Genomic DNA, 15,465 nt, shown 5'->3' with positions numbered 1-15,465 from the left:
TCAGAGCTTTCAATGAATGTCGTCCCCACACATCTCAATAGGTTAGTATGACTTTGTATATTCGGTACCAATGGATTTCAATGTTGAGGCAAAAAAAAAGTCCGATCCGCCTCAATTTGTATCGCGCAAAAATTTTTTTCCGTTGTGATGTACCCTGTACTTCTTTTTGCGTGGTTTGCATCTGTCTATCTATCTATCTGACTCCGATTGATAGTGTTAAATGTTACTTTGTGATATTTGGAATGATTTTGTGGATTTCCTGGTTTTTCCGATAGACAACGCCTGGTTAGAATTATCATTATTGTTAATGAAAGTGTCCAGCCTTGTTTCGAGATTTTACCTTTACTACAATCCAGCACCCTTTCCACTGAAAAAAAGTATAAATTCGATAAAAAGCATAAATGGAGAGTTTAAATTGAAAAATCGTATAAAAATGGGATCTATCACATTGAAAGGTTTTTCTCTATTATCTTTTATTGGATGGGTTATAAAAGTAAAAGCTAATGGCATCAGTCTGTTATGATTCATAAATTCAAGGATAAATATTATGATATTTGTTGTACCTTCTAACTAAATAATCAGGACTTCATATTAATAATATCAAGGGATATAGAATTGGAACAGGTTCACAAACCTGCATCATTTATATGAATGTATACATTTTCGCAACCATTTTTAAATTGCTAAATCTGGCTAACAAAAATATGTGAAACGTTGCCCCAGAAGAAGAAGAATTACTACAAGCATATTAGGCAATTTAGCTTCAGCTCGGTCCAATGTTATGTACCGCGAAAGGTAATGCCTGCGGAGGGAGGGGCAGGAGGGGGCGGGGAGGAGTGAGAGGAGTGGGGGCGAGGTGATGTCGTGATGGGACAACACAAGATCAAAAAAAAATGCGTCCAACTTCTGTCCCTCTTTAAACAAAAATTATCTGACAATAAAAAAAAAAAAAATATCACATGGACACTCCCCCACACCGAACGTCAGCCAAAACTAAACACTACAAGCAAAATACTCTTCTACTCTTCTGATATAACTTCTGGTGCACATCTATATATACTTAGAACCTTGTCATACCAATATCAACAATAACTACTACCATTACACCTATCACAAATACCTTCAATCACTTAAAGAAATACTTGCATTCTTGGATAAGCAACTGCAACTTATTAAATGATAAGGACATTGATTACAACCACGATTATACCGATTATTGCTTATATAATAAACAATACCCCAAGTTATATATGGGCCATTATTGATTTTATTATGGATATTTGTTTCTTTTGGGTCAAACAATTATATCAAATATATAATCGGAAAGATCCCCTCAAAGAATATGTCAAACAATTGAAAACTGCACCTAATTATAATGATTGGAAAGAAGTTGCTTATGAAGTTGATAAATTAACTAATATGGATCTTTGGCGACAAAATTTCATCTCAAAACATTATGATTATGTATTAATTGATGAAAGATTAAAATTATTACGTGAAGCTAGATTAAATCAAGATTCTCAAGTAATGATGTCATTATTACGAAGTGGATTAATACGAAATTTTGCTGGTGTAGCTCAAAAAAGATTATATTTGAAATCTTATATGGGTACTAAATTTAAAATTGAAGAATATATTAATGAAGTATTAAATTGTTTGGATTATTTAAATGAAGCTTTAAATAATGATAATAATGATGAATATATTATGAATAGTAAACAATTAAAATTGGATTTTTTCCATGATGCAAGACAATCATTTGGTTGTAGTGCATTATTATTACAAGGTGGATCATTATTTGGATTATGTCATTTAGGGGTGGTTAAGGCATTGTATTTTAAAGGATTAATGCCAAGGATCATTGGTGGAAGTGCTGTTGGTGCTGCTGTGGCATCATTAGTATGTACATTAACTGATGAAGAATTAATTCCTATTTTAGTTAATATTGGTGATTTAATGAAAAATATTGATTTATTAAATCATGAAATTGATGAAAGATATGGTAATGTTATTGAAAATGTCGTTAAAAAGGGATATTCTCAAGAAATTTTGTTATTTCTTAAATTTGTTCGTGATACTATTGGTGATTTAACTTTTGAAGAAGCTTATATGAAAACTGAAAAAATTTTAAATATTGTTGTTCATCCGACTAATCAATGTGTTCCTTCATTACTAAATTATATAACTGCTCCAAATGTAATTATATGGACAGCTATTTATGCTTCAATTGGTACTGGGGTTTTATCAGATGATGTAGCATTATATGTTAAAGATTTTAATAATGAAATTGTTTTACAAACTCCTGATGTCGATGTGAAATTTTTAAAACCTCAAGATGTTACTTATCATCAACAATATTTTAAATTTAAACCTCATGATAATTTTAGTGGAGGTGTAGGTGGTGGTGGGGGGACCAGTAGTGGTGGAAGTAGCAGCAACGGTGTTGGTAGTGGTAGTGGTAATAGTAGTAGTAGTAATGGTATTCCTGGTGATGGAGAAAAACCTACTACTAACATTGTTTTGCAACAACAATCACCGTACACAAAATTAACTGAGCTTTTCAATGTTAATCATTTTGTTATAAGCTTAGCAAGACCTTATTTGGCTCCCTTAATAAGTAATGACTTACAACATTATCATGAATATGGTAAAATCCGATATGATAAGAATACTAGTACTGCTGCTACTTCTACGGTCGCCAATAATAACAATAACAATAATGATAGTTATGGTATTAACAAGCGGAAAAGAACTTCTTCTGGTGGTGGTGCCGGTGGAGGGGGAGGCAGTGGTATAGAATTTACCAAGAAGAAAGATATTGAAAAATATACTCAAGATGCCACTAGTTATAATTTAATGAAAAAATTGAAAACTATAATTGGTATGGAAATTCAACATCGATTAATGGTGATGAATAAATTAGGATTATTAACTGATGTAATGAAACGATTTTTCATTGATGAAAAACCTCCAACGTTACAATCATTAGCATCAATCAGAGAAGTCACTATAGTTCCAGAATTACGATATTTAATGAAAGATTTTGGTCGAGTATTTGATGTTCATAAAACCATGGAAAATATTCCTTATTGGGTTTTAGTTGGTGAAAGATCAGTTTGGCCATTATTCCCATTATTATGGTCAAGATGTGCTATTGAATTTGCATTGGATGATTTATATAATTTACATAGAAAACGAGGTTAAACATCAAGAATTTTATTTTTATCGATAGAATAATTTAACTTGAGAATCTTTAGTAATATGATAAACATATTCTTTTTCATTGATAGAAACTGATAAATTCTCATCATTATCATCATATGGAATACAACCTTTAGAAATTATTAAACTTCCAGTAATATCTTTTGCTCGACCAGTAATTAATGGTTCTAATGTAATATTTAATTGTGATCGATGTAATAATTTAATTAAAAATTCATTAATTTTAACCATTGGATCAGCACTTGGTGTAACTAATTCTTCATGCTTCTTGAGGCAATCTTTACTGGAAACAACAAATAACTGTCGACATTTTTTATTTAATCGATTAATATTAAATAATAATTCATTTGATGCTATATTAGTAGCAAATAATAAAATCTCTACCCCTTCAAGAATAATCACATCAACATCACTACCATTATCATCATCATTCTTATCCAATGATGAATTGTTTATAATATCATCAAACATTTTATTAATATCCTTAAGGGCATCATTAGGATTTTTAATTAAATTTATAAATAAATCATTAAAATAATCAATAAATTGGAATTTCCCCTCCTTCTCTTGTTTATCTTCAAGATTTATTCCAATTCGTTTACAATTTTTAATATAAAATTCTTTATTATGTAAAAATGATATAACCATAATTCTCCTATTAGTATTGCTGATGGATTCATTTGATACATTGGATAATTCATGATTATTTAAACTTTTACTGGCATTACCAAATAATGTATCTTCAATTAATCCATTAATTAACCAATTAGGTGATGTTGATTGATTATAAGTTATAACTGATAAATAAGAATTGGAATTCTTCGATTTTGTATTGATTTCATTATTAAGAATTTTTTTGGATATTAGGGAATTATCTTTAAAAAAAATTAAATCTTGACTTGGATTATTCAATGACATTCTTTTAATGTAGATAGCTCTATTGTTGGTTCGAGTTAGTCGTTGTTGTAGGATTTGTTGAATGTATCATAAACTAGAAAAAAAAAATAAAAATAAAAATAAGAATTATTAAGCTCATCGTTGTTTGAGCAAATTGTGAATCAAAAAAAATAAGGGGGGAAAAACAAATGCAAGAACCGGGAATCGAACCCGGGGCCCAACGATGGCAACGTTGGATTTTACCACTAAACCATTCTTGCGACTGAGCTATTGAAGTACTCGAATAAAAGCTTGGCAGAATACTTAATATTTATTAGCCTTAAAAGTTGATTCTAGTAAGCAGCATAAACTCTTTTCTTTGAATTCTTAAACTATATAACTGAATTAATAATTTTTTACATTCTTTTTATACCAAATCCCATGTAGTTCAGTCTTCAAGTTCAGCTAGGTTGTGTTTTCAATTTGACAGCTGTTAGGTAGTAGACGTGCTCTCAATAATAGCTTATTATGATACAACATGTGGTTACCTAGAATGACAATGGCACGTTTTATCATAGAGATCCCATCGTCTAATGAGAGTACTTAGGTGGTATAGTTTCTTCCTTATTAAATATTTCTATAGTGTACATACTAATCAATTACAGTAATAGTTGTACACTTTTACATAAATGAAGATACATTTGTATATTTATAGCATTTTCTTGAGATCTTTGTAAATTTTTTGCATCAAAAATTAATCTAACACTAACAGGACTTTTTTGTCAGATGTTACAGAACCCACATTCAGTTTTCCGTTTTTCTAGTATCACGTAAACTAGACTAAAATTATTTTCCTAGCCATGCAATAATGATCAGTGATTTACAAATTGATCAGGATATCCTTATCGAGGAAACTCTTCCAATGTAATAAAGTTTTAGGTAGACGAGTTTCTAAAACAGTCGTGTGTAGTATACCAAAAACTAATTAATTCTCCGAAAAGAACGACGTATTGCCCTCGTCTCCACAAATATATATCAAAGGACACCACTTTCCATCTTTTATGAAGATCCTTAGGATAAAGATAGTGATATCATCAGCATATGCTAAACCTTTTTTTATTTTTTTATTCAATTAGTAATGGTTCTAAGGCAATGTTAAATAGGATTGGGAAAAAGGGGTTGCCTTGTCGTACTCCCGACAAGTTGTGTAAATGATTTCCCTCAAATCCTTTAATTGTTGGTGATCTTTTACACATAAATTCAAGTGACTATAATCGATACATTTTAAATGTACCAAATGTCTACTAACAGAAGTACAAATAGCTGACCAATTCTTCACCGAATTGGTGTTCATTTAGATTGTATTTAGTTGAGAACAATGTATATTATTATTATTATTATTTATATTCATTTGATATCAAATTCTTCATGTAAATTTAATTACTCTTTTTAGCTGATCTCATGCATTGAGGTTAATTTGAGCATCATAATGATAAGTTTAATCTTTAAGTTGAATTATAGAAGTCGTAACCTTAACGAACACTATTGTATTGCACTAATATTTTGTAGATGACATTTTTGTCAATGCTAAGCTTAACTAGCAGTGATTGACAGTGATTTTCTTAAGACACTAGTATAATTGAGTACAGCAAATTCCAAAGAATCTAAACATAGCTTCTAAGATAAACTAGTAAATCGTACTTGGCATGTACTAGAATAAGAGATTTCCGCAATACACCAGCTATTTTTATTATGCTGATAATCTGACAGTATTATTTGAATAGAAATTTTGTAAAAATAACCGTTTACACTTAAATTTGTTTTTTTTTTAATGAAACAAGCAAAAGAAGTTAATTGGCTTTCTCAACCTCTGTATAAGATATTGATAAATAATAAACAGAAAAAGGTATGAGTGTGAAAAAGTAAAAAATTTCAGCTGTCAGAAAAGCACTTCAATAGCTCAGTCGCAAGAATGGTTTAGTGGTAAAATCCAACGTTGCCATCGTTGGGCCCCGGGTTCGATTCCCGGTTCTTGCAGTTTTATTTTTTTTTTTCACCTACAAACGTTGAATTTACACTGATGATCTTTGATAAAACAATAGCATAAACGGATTCCCCCTTCCAAAGTAACTAAACAGTATTTACAATCATCATCTTAAAGAGCACTTTTTTTTTTTCAAATTTTCTAGTGTGACATATAATTTTTTCTATTCAATTTACGTAAAAACAAATCCGACATCTCCTCATTATTCCTCAACAACAGCACGATGGATAATTTCATATGGTGCACTAAAACCAGTATGAAGTTTGAACTGTCTATCACCTTGATTCACCAACATCTCAACACCTGGAATAACTTTCCATTTATATTGTTCTTCAGCAAGTTTCATAATTGGTGTCACTCTTGGTTTGTAACTAGCTTCCAATAATGTTGGTTTGAAACCTGCAACTTGCTCACTTCCATTAGATAAAATTCTCTCGATTTTCTTCAACACGTCGCTGTCTAATGGCTTATCAGCAGGAATGCATGATACTGCCAACAAGACTTTATTTACTTTATCGGCTTGTTGTTCAGTTTCAACAATTTCGAGATTGTAATCTTTAGGGAATGACTTGACAAGTTCTTCCAATTTAGCAACAGTACGATTAACCAAGTAAATCTTTGTGCATCCCATTTGGTGTAAAGCATAGATAGCGGCTCTAGAAGTGCCTCCTGCACCAACAACTAAACCATTCGAACTCAGTTTAGGTGGAACACCTGCTCTTATAAAAGAATTACTGATACCCACCCAATCAGTGTTATCACCAAAATATCCACCTTCAACTGGAATCAATGTGTTGACAGCTCCAATAGTTTCTGCTGCATCAGATAATTTGGTAGCAAACTTCATGATGTCCAATTTTAATGGCATAGTGATGGCTAAACCACCAAAGTCGGACTTATTGATTAAGTTATCATAGACAACATCAACATCGGTAGCTTCAAATCTGCCAAATTGATAAGGCAAATTCAATGCCTTATACCCAGCATTGTGCAAATTTGGAGATCTTGAATGTTCAATTGGTGAGCCAATAACCCAGAATTTCTTAGCAGTAAAACCTCCAATATCAAAATAGGTTTGATTTATTTCGCCTATTGTCAATAATCCATCGTCATTTGGAAGTAATTGGTGAGAAATAGGAGTAAATGTTCCATTTAATACTTGTGATAACTTACCTTGAGTACCTAAATTGAAAGCAATCAATGGTTTCAAGGTATTTTGCTTTTTAAAGTCTTCCAAATCTAAGTTATCTTGAATTGAGTTTGCTCTACCGACTAACCTCACAATATCTGCATTCATGGAAACACCTTGATTATACTTGTTTTTCCATTCAACATTATTCCATTTCAATTCACCATTTATATCTTGATAAGTACCAATGATTCTGGTGAAACCCTTCTTGCTACTAATCTCTTCAATAAGTTCATTTGGAGCAGTCAATTGAAGATCAATATATGCAACACCTAGTCTGATTCCAAGTAACAACAAACTCTTCAATTCGTCAACATTTTCATCAGGGAATTTACCACCTTGAGATACAGTTCTAACAGTGTAAATAATTGGTAAATCAGCATGCTTTCTTGTTGTTGCAATTTGAGCAGCAACAAAGGCAGCTGAAGTATCTTTCAATAAATCAACTCTTAATTCAACTGCATCTGCGCCGATTGTAATAGATTCCAAATCTCCAGCAACATTATTTAAATCTGGTAATGTCAAGACAACAGCAGTTGATCTACCAGTTGGTACAACTGATCTTTCAGCACCAGTAATAAGTTTAATGTAATTTACAAAAGACTTTCTCAAATGATTGAATTCGTCCTCAGTGCTGCAGTGACTCGAATAGAAATGATAGTTCGAACATTCATGGTACCATTTTTCTCTTCTCAACCATACTTCCTGGACTTCACTGCTATAAGCAGGTCTGGTTGTATCAGCAGCCAAGAAAGTGACAGTTTCATCTAAATCACGATGCAAGTGTAAAACAATTCCTCCATTATCAGCATAAGATTTCAATTGCTGTCTGGCATCTTCGCCTTCAACAATCCCACCTCCAGTAGAAAGGACATAACCCTTGGAAAACTTGGTAAAGCATTCTTTGGCAACAATTGCTTCTTCTTTACGGAAATGTTCCCAACCTTTAGCTTTTATCAATGATTTAATGTCAGTGCCCAACTTCTCTTCGAGATATTTGTCCATATCCAACATCTTGAATCCCAAAAAGGAAGCTAACCATTCAGATAAAGTAGATTTTCCAGTACCTCTCATACCAATGACAATAACACCTTTATCGCTAGATTTAATTACATGTTTATCAGTATTGAACGGTGGTTCATAACCATCAAGTTCAATCTTGAATTTGGAATGTAAGATATCCCACCAACCTGGCCAAGTCTTACCAGTAGTTGATCTTTCCAAAATCAAAACAGGCTCTTTACACAAACCTGCCAATAATGAAAATGACATAGCCACTCTATGATCATCATAAGAACATACACCTCTATCAGAAATTTCTGGTGTTTTCAAATCTTTAATATCAATACCATGTATTTCAATTCCATCAGGTAATTCATTTGCTGACACACCAAATTTTGCCAATTCAGTGACCATGGCTTCAATTCTATTACATTCTTTAACTCTTTGGTTAGCAATACCAGTTATAGAAGTAGAACCACCTTTAGCAACTGCAGCAACAACAGAGGCAGTCAAAAATGCATCGGTCATTGGTTCCATATCAACATGAGGCAATGGTTTCAAGTGACCTCTTGGTGGGCCAGTTACAGTTGTTGAAGTTGCTGTTTGTTCAACTTTACAACCCATTGGTTTTAACACGTCAACAGCAAATCTTGCATCTCCTTGTAATGAAGAGGAGCCTATGTTTGGAATAGTACATGAAGTTCCAGTCATGGCAGCAAATGCTAATGGATAAGTTGCAGATGAGGCATCTGATTCAATGACGTACTCGGTTGGATTCTTGTAGATTCCCTTTGGAATATGATAAGTGTATTCCTCAGTGGTTGATTTAGTGACTTCAATACCAAAGGATTTCATCATTGCACATGTCATATCTATGTATAATTGAGAAATTGGTTTGCCGCCAACTAGAGCCAAAGTAACAGGCTCCTTAGCATATGGTGCACACATTAAAATTGAAGAAACATATTGCGAAGAGATTGTTGCAGCCAATTCTATTCTTCCCCCTTTCAAGCCATTACCAGCACTAATTTTCAATGGCAACGAGCCCTGTTTGTTCAAATACTCGATCTCGGAACCATTAGATCTTAAGGCATCCACTAATGGGCCAATAGGTCTCTCTTGCATTCTTGCATTACCGGTTAAAATAACATCATCGCTAGCTGGTGATTTCCCCACCAATGATGCTACAGTCGTCAAAAATCTGGAAGCAGTACCAGCATTACCCAAGTATAATTCTTCACCACATGTTACCAAGTTACCGCCATTTCCTTTAACTACAATAGTTTCACCATTATCTTCAGTAGAAATCTCAGCTCCCTTTAGAGAAGCAACAGCATCTAACATATGTTTAGTATCGTCTGAGTGTAACAAATTTTTCACACGAACAGTACCATTACCCAAAGCAGCTAAAATCAATGCTCTATTGGAGATAGATTTGGAACCAGGGGGGACAATGATGTTTTCTTTAGGTGGATTTGTAAATGGGTGAACCAATACTTCATCCGTCAATACAAAACTCAAATCTTGTTTGGAGACTTGATGTGCTTTCAATTGGTAACATTTTCCAATTTTCTCTAACAAGACACATCTAATTTTGCTACCATCATTTTTCTTGTCAATTGCCATTTTTTTCAACAAAATATCAATTTCAACATAATGACGTTTTGGACCGACCTTTTTCAAGAATTCTTTGTCATCAATAGATACAGGCAAACCATAAGCAACGAGACATTTAGATAATCTTGCAACTGCGACAGGTGGTAATATACCCAAGTATCTAGATAATTCAGCTTCCTTAATCATACCAATAGAAACACATTCCCCATGTAATGCTTCTGGAGTTAAAACAGCTTCAATTGCATGACCAATAGTATGTCCAAAATTAAGCAAATTTCTAAGACCTGCTTCCTTTTCATCAGATGACACAACACCAGCCTTTACTCTAACAGATTCCAAAACGGTTTTCACTAATTCGGCCTTAATTGATTGTAAATCAGGTTTTTTGGAGGTAACCACAGAAAGAAATTTCTTGGAAAAGTTTTCCAATCTAGTAAACTCTTCTTCATTCCAAATGGCGGCAGTTTTCACAACTTCAGCCATACCATTAATAAACTGTCTAGCAGGTAAAGTTTCTAAAAAGGATACATCACAGAAAACGTATTCAGGTTGATGGAAAGCCCCAATGAAATTCTTTCCCAATGGAGTATCAATAGCTGTTTTCCCTCCAACAGATGAATCGACCATGGCTAACAATGTAGTTGGAACTTGAACAACTCTGACACCTCTCATAAATGTGGCAGCAACAAACCCAATCATATCACCAATAACACCTCCACCAACAGCTAATATGACGGTGTCTCTGGTACAACCTTGTTGTAAAAGAAAATCTTCCACAGCAGCTTTGGTTACTCTATTTTTGTTATTTTCACCTGGTGACACACAATAAGTTAATAATCTGGATTCAGGGCGTTTTTTAGACAAATTAGTTTTGAAATCATCAGTCAATTTGGAATATTGGGGAGTTCTTGCCATATTTGTATCAGTCACTATAACATAAGTTGAAGAAGCCAAGTTGGCTATCACTTCATTGACAATATGGTCAGCAATACCATAACCAACATGGATAGTTTCCTTACCCAAAATTGGCACTCTTTCAATAGACATTTGCACGTTGTTGATAATGGTGATTTGTTGTATGACTAACGCTTGCCGTTTTTTTTTTTTTTTTTCAGCATTTTTTTTTCAGTTGTGACCCGAATAATGAAAAAAATTATGAATCATAAATTATTATCAGTCGCAAAATTTTTATTTACGTGCAGCCAAACGAGAAACCTGCACCGTTTGGTAAGAAAAGTGGTGGTGTCACCGTTGATTACAAACAAGGGAAAGACCAAGCACGGGGTGGTAGATTCTGTTCGATTTCAAAAATAAAAGCTCTCAGTTTATTCTACTATTACTACTATATACAGAAAAAGTCTATTTGTATTTTGGAATAATGGTCTTCACAAACTCAAAGCACTCATCCACACTTGATTGGGGATTATCTAATTGCCATACTAGTATTTCTTCTATAGTTGGTCTCAACCATGGGCCAGGTTTCATTCCGAACGATTTTGATAAGGTAGTTCCATCAATTAAAGGTTTCACCAAATGAACATTAGTCAAATCCCAATTTTCAATCTGTATAAACAATTTCTCATATCTACTGACGACATCAGAAATAACTTTGTTGATGTTTTCATCTTTTAAAATCTTTTCACCAACTTCAGGAAATGGAACAGGCAACTCTTTTGGTAATTGTATAAATTGATCAACATTTCTTACACAATCCAAAAGAGCATTGACAATCAAATTCAAAGATGCAAATTCAGGAAACTTCCTTAAATAAAGACCAATATCCGATCTCTTAACAAGTTCAGGTGCACTGAACAATCTCGAGAGTTCAGCAGAGTTCATATTAATAGCTGAAACTTTAGCAATATCGCTCTTTTTCGAGGTAAGACCTAACCTCAAATACTGGTTAAAAATGTCTCTGTTTGGCTTGTGTGACTTAACATTAGTGTATGGATGCAATATAACAGATAACCAAAAAACGCTTTTATAATCGTCATTGGCCATTAATGCGGAGAACTCTTTTTTAAATTTCTCTGTTGAATTCATGATAGTTTGCTTGAAGTTTGGGTAGATTAAACTAGCAATTTCAATGTGGCGTGCAAGTTGAGAGCGTGCTTGTTCTAAAGACTCGTTGTCAAATTCTTTTGCTAATTCAGGAACATAGAATATGCTGCTTGCCAAATCGACGTAGTTTATCAACTGTAATCCATAACCAGGGTTGTTACTGGTTAAGATTTTTCGTAATTCAATTTCAATTCTTTCTTTACTTATTTTTGTCAGTAATGCCGACTTATTGTGTTCTTCTTTCATTGCGTTCAAGGTCTCCGATTCAACCACAAAGTTAAATTTACTGGCAAATCTTATTAATCTGATAATTCTTAATGGGTCATCCAAAAATGTCTTGATAGGAGCCAATGGGGTTTTCAATATACCATTCTGCAAGTCAGATAAACCTCGTTTCGTGTAATCCTCGATTTGCCCTTGATTTAAATTGTAGAATAATGCATTCAATGTCGCATCTCTACGAACAGCATCTTGTTCCGGAGTTCCAAACTCAATCGATGGCACTCTACTATCATGGGTATATTCTTCTGATCTCAAGTTAACAAAATCTATGTCCACTCCAAATAACTTTGTAGTACATGTTTCTAAATGTTTTGATTTTTCTGGGTTCATTTTGATGGTATGAACATGATTCATTGATAATTCCGGTTCATGTTGACGTAGATAGTCATGAAGTCCATTGACAAACTCCTCACCAGTTAGATGATTCACTGCAATGTCAATATCATGGCTTTCATTACCCAATAATTTATCTCTAACCCAGCCTCCGGTAATTCTCAATTCAAGTGAGTCATTATTAGTCTTGTTGTAATAATCACAGTAACCAACCAAAACATTGCGAATATTTTCCTCGGTAGTTGTCAACACTATGGAATTACTGACGAGACGTTTCATAGTATGGGTAAAGGTGTGTTGGAATCGGAGAAGTCCTTTTCTAAACATTCATTGACCGTGGGAGTTTAGCCAGATACAAGATGATGTGATAAACGAAAAAAAAAAAAAAAACTAAACATTCAAGAAAAAAAAAAAAAATAGAAGAGATAGAAGTCACAAAAAATAAAGATTAGTCTAGAAATCAATGGGAAAAAAAATAAAATTTGAACGGTACGGGAATCGAACCCGTGTATTGAGCTTGGAAGGCTCATATGTTACCACTACATCAACCGTCCAGTTGACGAGCTGCTGCACTACAGCTGTTACCGTTGGAGTTGGCTAAACATTGATTATTTAAGTGGCGCAATAACAACTAGCCAAGTCTTTGTTAACACAAGTTTATCAGTGTTTTAAGAAAGCATGTGGTTTTAAGTCATCACTGACTAAAGTATCTGGTCTGAAGTGACAGCCAGAAATGCTGCAGTGGTGATAGTCAGAATATACACACACGTGATGTTGTTGTGTGAGAATGTTTCGAATCAGAATTGTCTACTAAAAAAACGCGAGAATTTTGCTTACCCCAAGATAACAAGTGTACCTATTATGGTCCAATATAAAAGAATCTCTTTATCAAAGGCATTGTCATTATCAAGAGTTAATTGAATCAATCGAGAGACTGAAATAAAATTCATAATATATCGGCTCAATCGAGGCAATTACTTACTTTAGCATAGGTCATCCACCAGTTAACCCCAGCCTCCTTCCTGAAAATCAATTACGAGGCAGTGTAAAGTACGTTACAAAATAGATCAGGAACCACACGAGAAAAAAAAAAAAAACATATTGAGTCTATTTTTATCTATTTTGTTCATTCATCCCCCCTTATTCTTTCTTTCTTCCAACAATTTGATCAAATTGTTAAATATAGATAAAAGACCGCTTTTTCTTTTTGTTTTGTTTGAAAGAAAAAAAAAAGGATATACGTATAAAATCACAATTTAAGTTTAAATTCTGAATCAAAGCTATAACCATATCAAGAGAATCCACAATGACGATAATTTATGATTTTATTACCAGGAGAGATGTTCGTGATACCATTTCAAATGATGCCGACAAGGTCACATCTTTTGCTAAGTCCTTTAAAAACTACGATACCTGTATGGCTAATACAGGATGTAAGATAGTGTTCATTGTTGGATGTGTGCTTCTTGGGCTTCTTGTTATTTGGGCCATATCGACGATTGTCCAGTGTTTATGTATGGGTGTCAAGTGTATTGAAGCATGCTGCTGCTGTTGTTGCCGAAATCAAAATAATGCAACTTATCAACAACCACCACAAACATACATTAATCCAAATATGTACCCCGATGCTCAATATAACCAAAGATATGCTTACCAACCACAACCTCCTCCAACGTCGGCTTATCCTGGTCCAAGTAATGATAGTGTGAAATCCGAATATGGTTATACTAATCACGATGGATACGAACCAGTTAACAACAACACAAATTATCAAAGTCCATTCAATGATCGATACAAGTATTAGGTAAGCGAAGAGTGCTGAATTTATGTTTTGGTTATGAATCCTATTTCCAGCTTATTGGAGTGCTTTTTTTTGTGGGCTTTTTCAAATTGCATTGATAGATTTATGTGAATTACGAGACTTGAAGTTGTACAACAATTGACAACTCATATCTTGAGGTTTCCTATTCGGAATTGTTTTTATCCGATTCAAACATAATTATTCAGGTTTAGGGTATTCCAAGACTATAATTCTTGGCGGTTATGTATATGTGTAGGTTATAGTTTTGTTTGTAGATGATTATTAAAGTTTATTTTTGTTTTCCGTATCAACTTTCCTAATAGGATCTTAGGTTATGAATATAGTTCCCTTTGGACATGAGACCGGCTTCAAATATCTAGGCTAACTACGTTCCCAAATGCAAATGCTGGATATGAAAAGTTTCTGGTTACTTTTGTTTCTTTCAAAGATAGTTTGCCGTTACTTTATGTTTATATTGTATTCATATAAACCTTGTTTTATGGACCTCCAAAGATGCTACCTCTGAACATATTAAGATAACTATGTTTTGGAATTTTATTTTCTAAATGCTGGATATTTAAGGTGTATTTTGATTACCTCGGACTAGGGGAAACATCTTTCGTTAGTGGTCCTGTAATCATTCATCTGATTGTTTAGTTCTTGGTCCGTAATTTCCTTTGCAAAACTAACTTTCGACTAAAAAGCTAACAATAATCAGCTAATCAGCGGACATAAATGATCATAATAAACATAGTTTCATTAAAAACGAGTGGTTGCTTACCTTTACCATTCCTTTGCTCATAACAGGTATTCAAAGAAATATATTCAATGTAACAATGAATTATAAATCAAATAAATTAGATTGTAAACAATTTAGATATATTGTCTTGGTGATTTCAACAAGTATCTTAATTACTGTGTCAGTGGACCCACGTTTTAAGGAGTAAATCGCTTAAATAGGAAGCGTAATTAGGAATCTAATAATAAACAATCTCCGTTAGGCTAAATAGATTCTATGGATAGAGATGGTTGAGATAC

At 33.4% G+C, this 15,465-nt stretch overlaps 5 protein-coding genes and 3 non-coding genes across 8 annotated transcripts; 3 read left to right on the top strand and 5 right to left on the bottom strand. All coding sequences in view use genetic code 12, as the record gives it.

Annotated features, from left to right (window-relative positions):
• Window positions 1-1,176: 1,176 nt before the first annotated feature.
• CD36_40950 (lipase, putative) lies at window positions 1,177-3,204 on the top strand (the record flags this gene model as incomplete). The annotated part of the gene is made up of 1 exon (XM_002419722.1): window positions 1,177-3,204. One exon carries the CDS (start codon window positions 1,177-1,179, stop codon window positions 3,202-3,204), a length of 2,028 nt encoding a protein of 675 aa, XP_002419767.1.
• An 18-nt stretch (window positions 3,205-3,222) lies between these two features.
• CD36_40940 (subunit of Elongator complex, putative) lies at window positions 3,223-4,140 on the bottom strand (the record flags this gene model as incomplete). Its single annotated transcript, XM_002419721.1, has 1 exon — window positions 3,223-4,140. One exon carries the CDS (start codon window positions 4,138-4,140, stop codon window positions 3,223-3,225), a length of 918 nt encoding a protein of 305 aa, XP_002419766.1.
• A 168-nt stretch (window positions 4,141-4,308) lies between these two features.
• Window positions 4,309-4,379, bottom strand: tRNA-Gly (GCC). Its single transcript has one exon. It is a non-coding gene; the product is annotated as a tRNA-Gly (tRNA).
• Window positions 4,380-6,064: 1,685 nt separating this feature from the next.
• On the top strand, window positions 6,065-6,135 carry tRNA-Gly (GCC). The gene has a single exon. It is a non-coding gene; the product is annotated as a tRNA-Gly (tRNA).
• A 209-nt stretch (window positions 6,136-6,344) lies between these two features.
• Window positions 6,345-10,997, bottom strand: CD36_40930 (pentafunctional AROM polypeptide, putative; the record flags this gene model as incomplete). Its single annotated transcript, XM_002419720.1, has 1 exon — window positions 6,345-10,997. One exon carries the CDS (start codon window positions 10,995-10,997, stop codon window positions 6,345-6,347), a length of 4,653 nt encoding a protein of 1,550 aa, XP_002419765.1.
• A 312-nt stretch (window positions 10,998-11,309) lies between these two features.
• Window positions 11,310-12,953, bottom strand: CD36_40920 (tRNA nucleotidyltransferase, mitochondrial precursor, putative; the record flags this gene model as incomplete). Its single annotated transcript, XM_002419719.1, has 1 exon — window positions 11,310-12,953. The coding sequence occupies one exon, from the start codon at window positions 12,951-12,953 to the stop codon at window positions 11,310-11,312; it is 1,644 nt and encodes a 547-aa protein (XP_002419764.1).
• Window positions 12,954-13,109: 156 nt separating this feature from the next.
• Window positions 13,110-13,180, bottom strand: tRNA-Gly (TCC). The gene has a single exon. It is a non-coding gene; the product is annotated as a tRNA-Gly (tRNA).
• Window positions 13,181-13,932: 752 nt separating this feature from the next.
• CD36_40910 ([PSI+] induction protein 2, putative) lies at window positions 13,933-14,430 on the top strand (the record flags this gene model as incomplete). Its single annotated transcript, XM_002419718.1, has 1 exon — window positions 13,933-14,430. The coding sequence occupies one exon, from the start codon at window positions 13,933-13,935 to the stop codon at window positions 14,428-14,430; it is 498 nt and encodes a 165-aa protein (XP_002419763.1).
• Between the last annotated feature and the right edge of the window lie 1,035 nt (window positions 14,431-15,465).

This window comes from Candida dubliniensis, chromosome 4, assembly GCF_000026945.1.
Source record: "Candida dubliniensis CD36 chromosome 4, complete sequence".
Lineage (NCBI taxonomy): Eukaryota > Fungi > Ascomycota > Pichiomycetes > Serinales > Debaryomycetaceae > Candida > Candida dubliniensis.
Note: the sequence above shows the minus strand (reverse complement) of the source record. Positions and strands in the feature narration are given on the sequence as shown.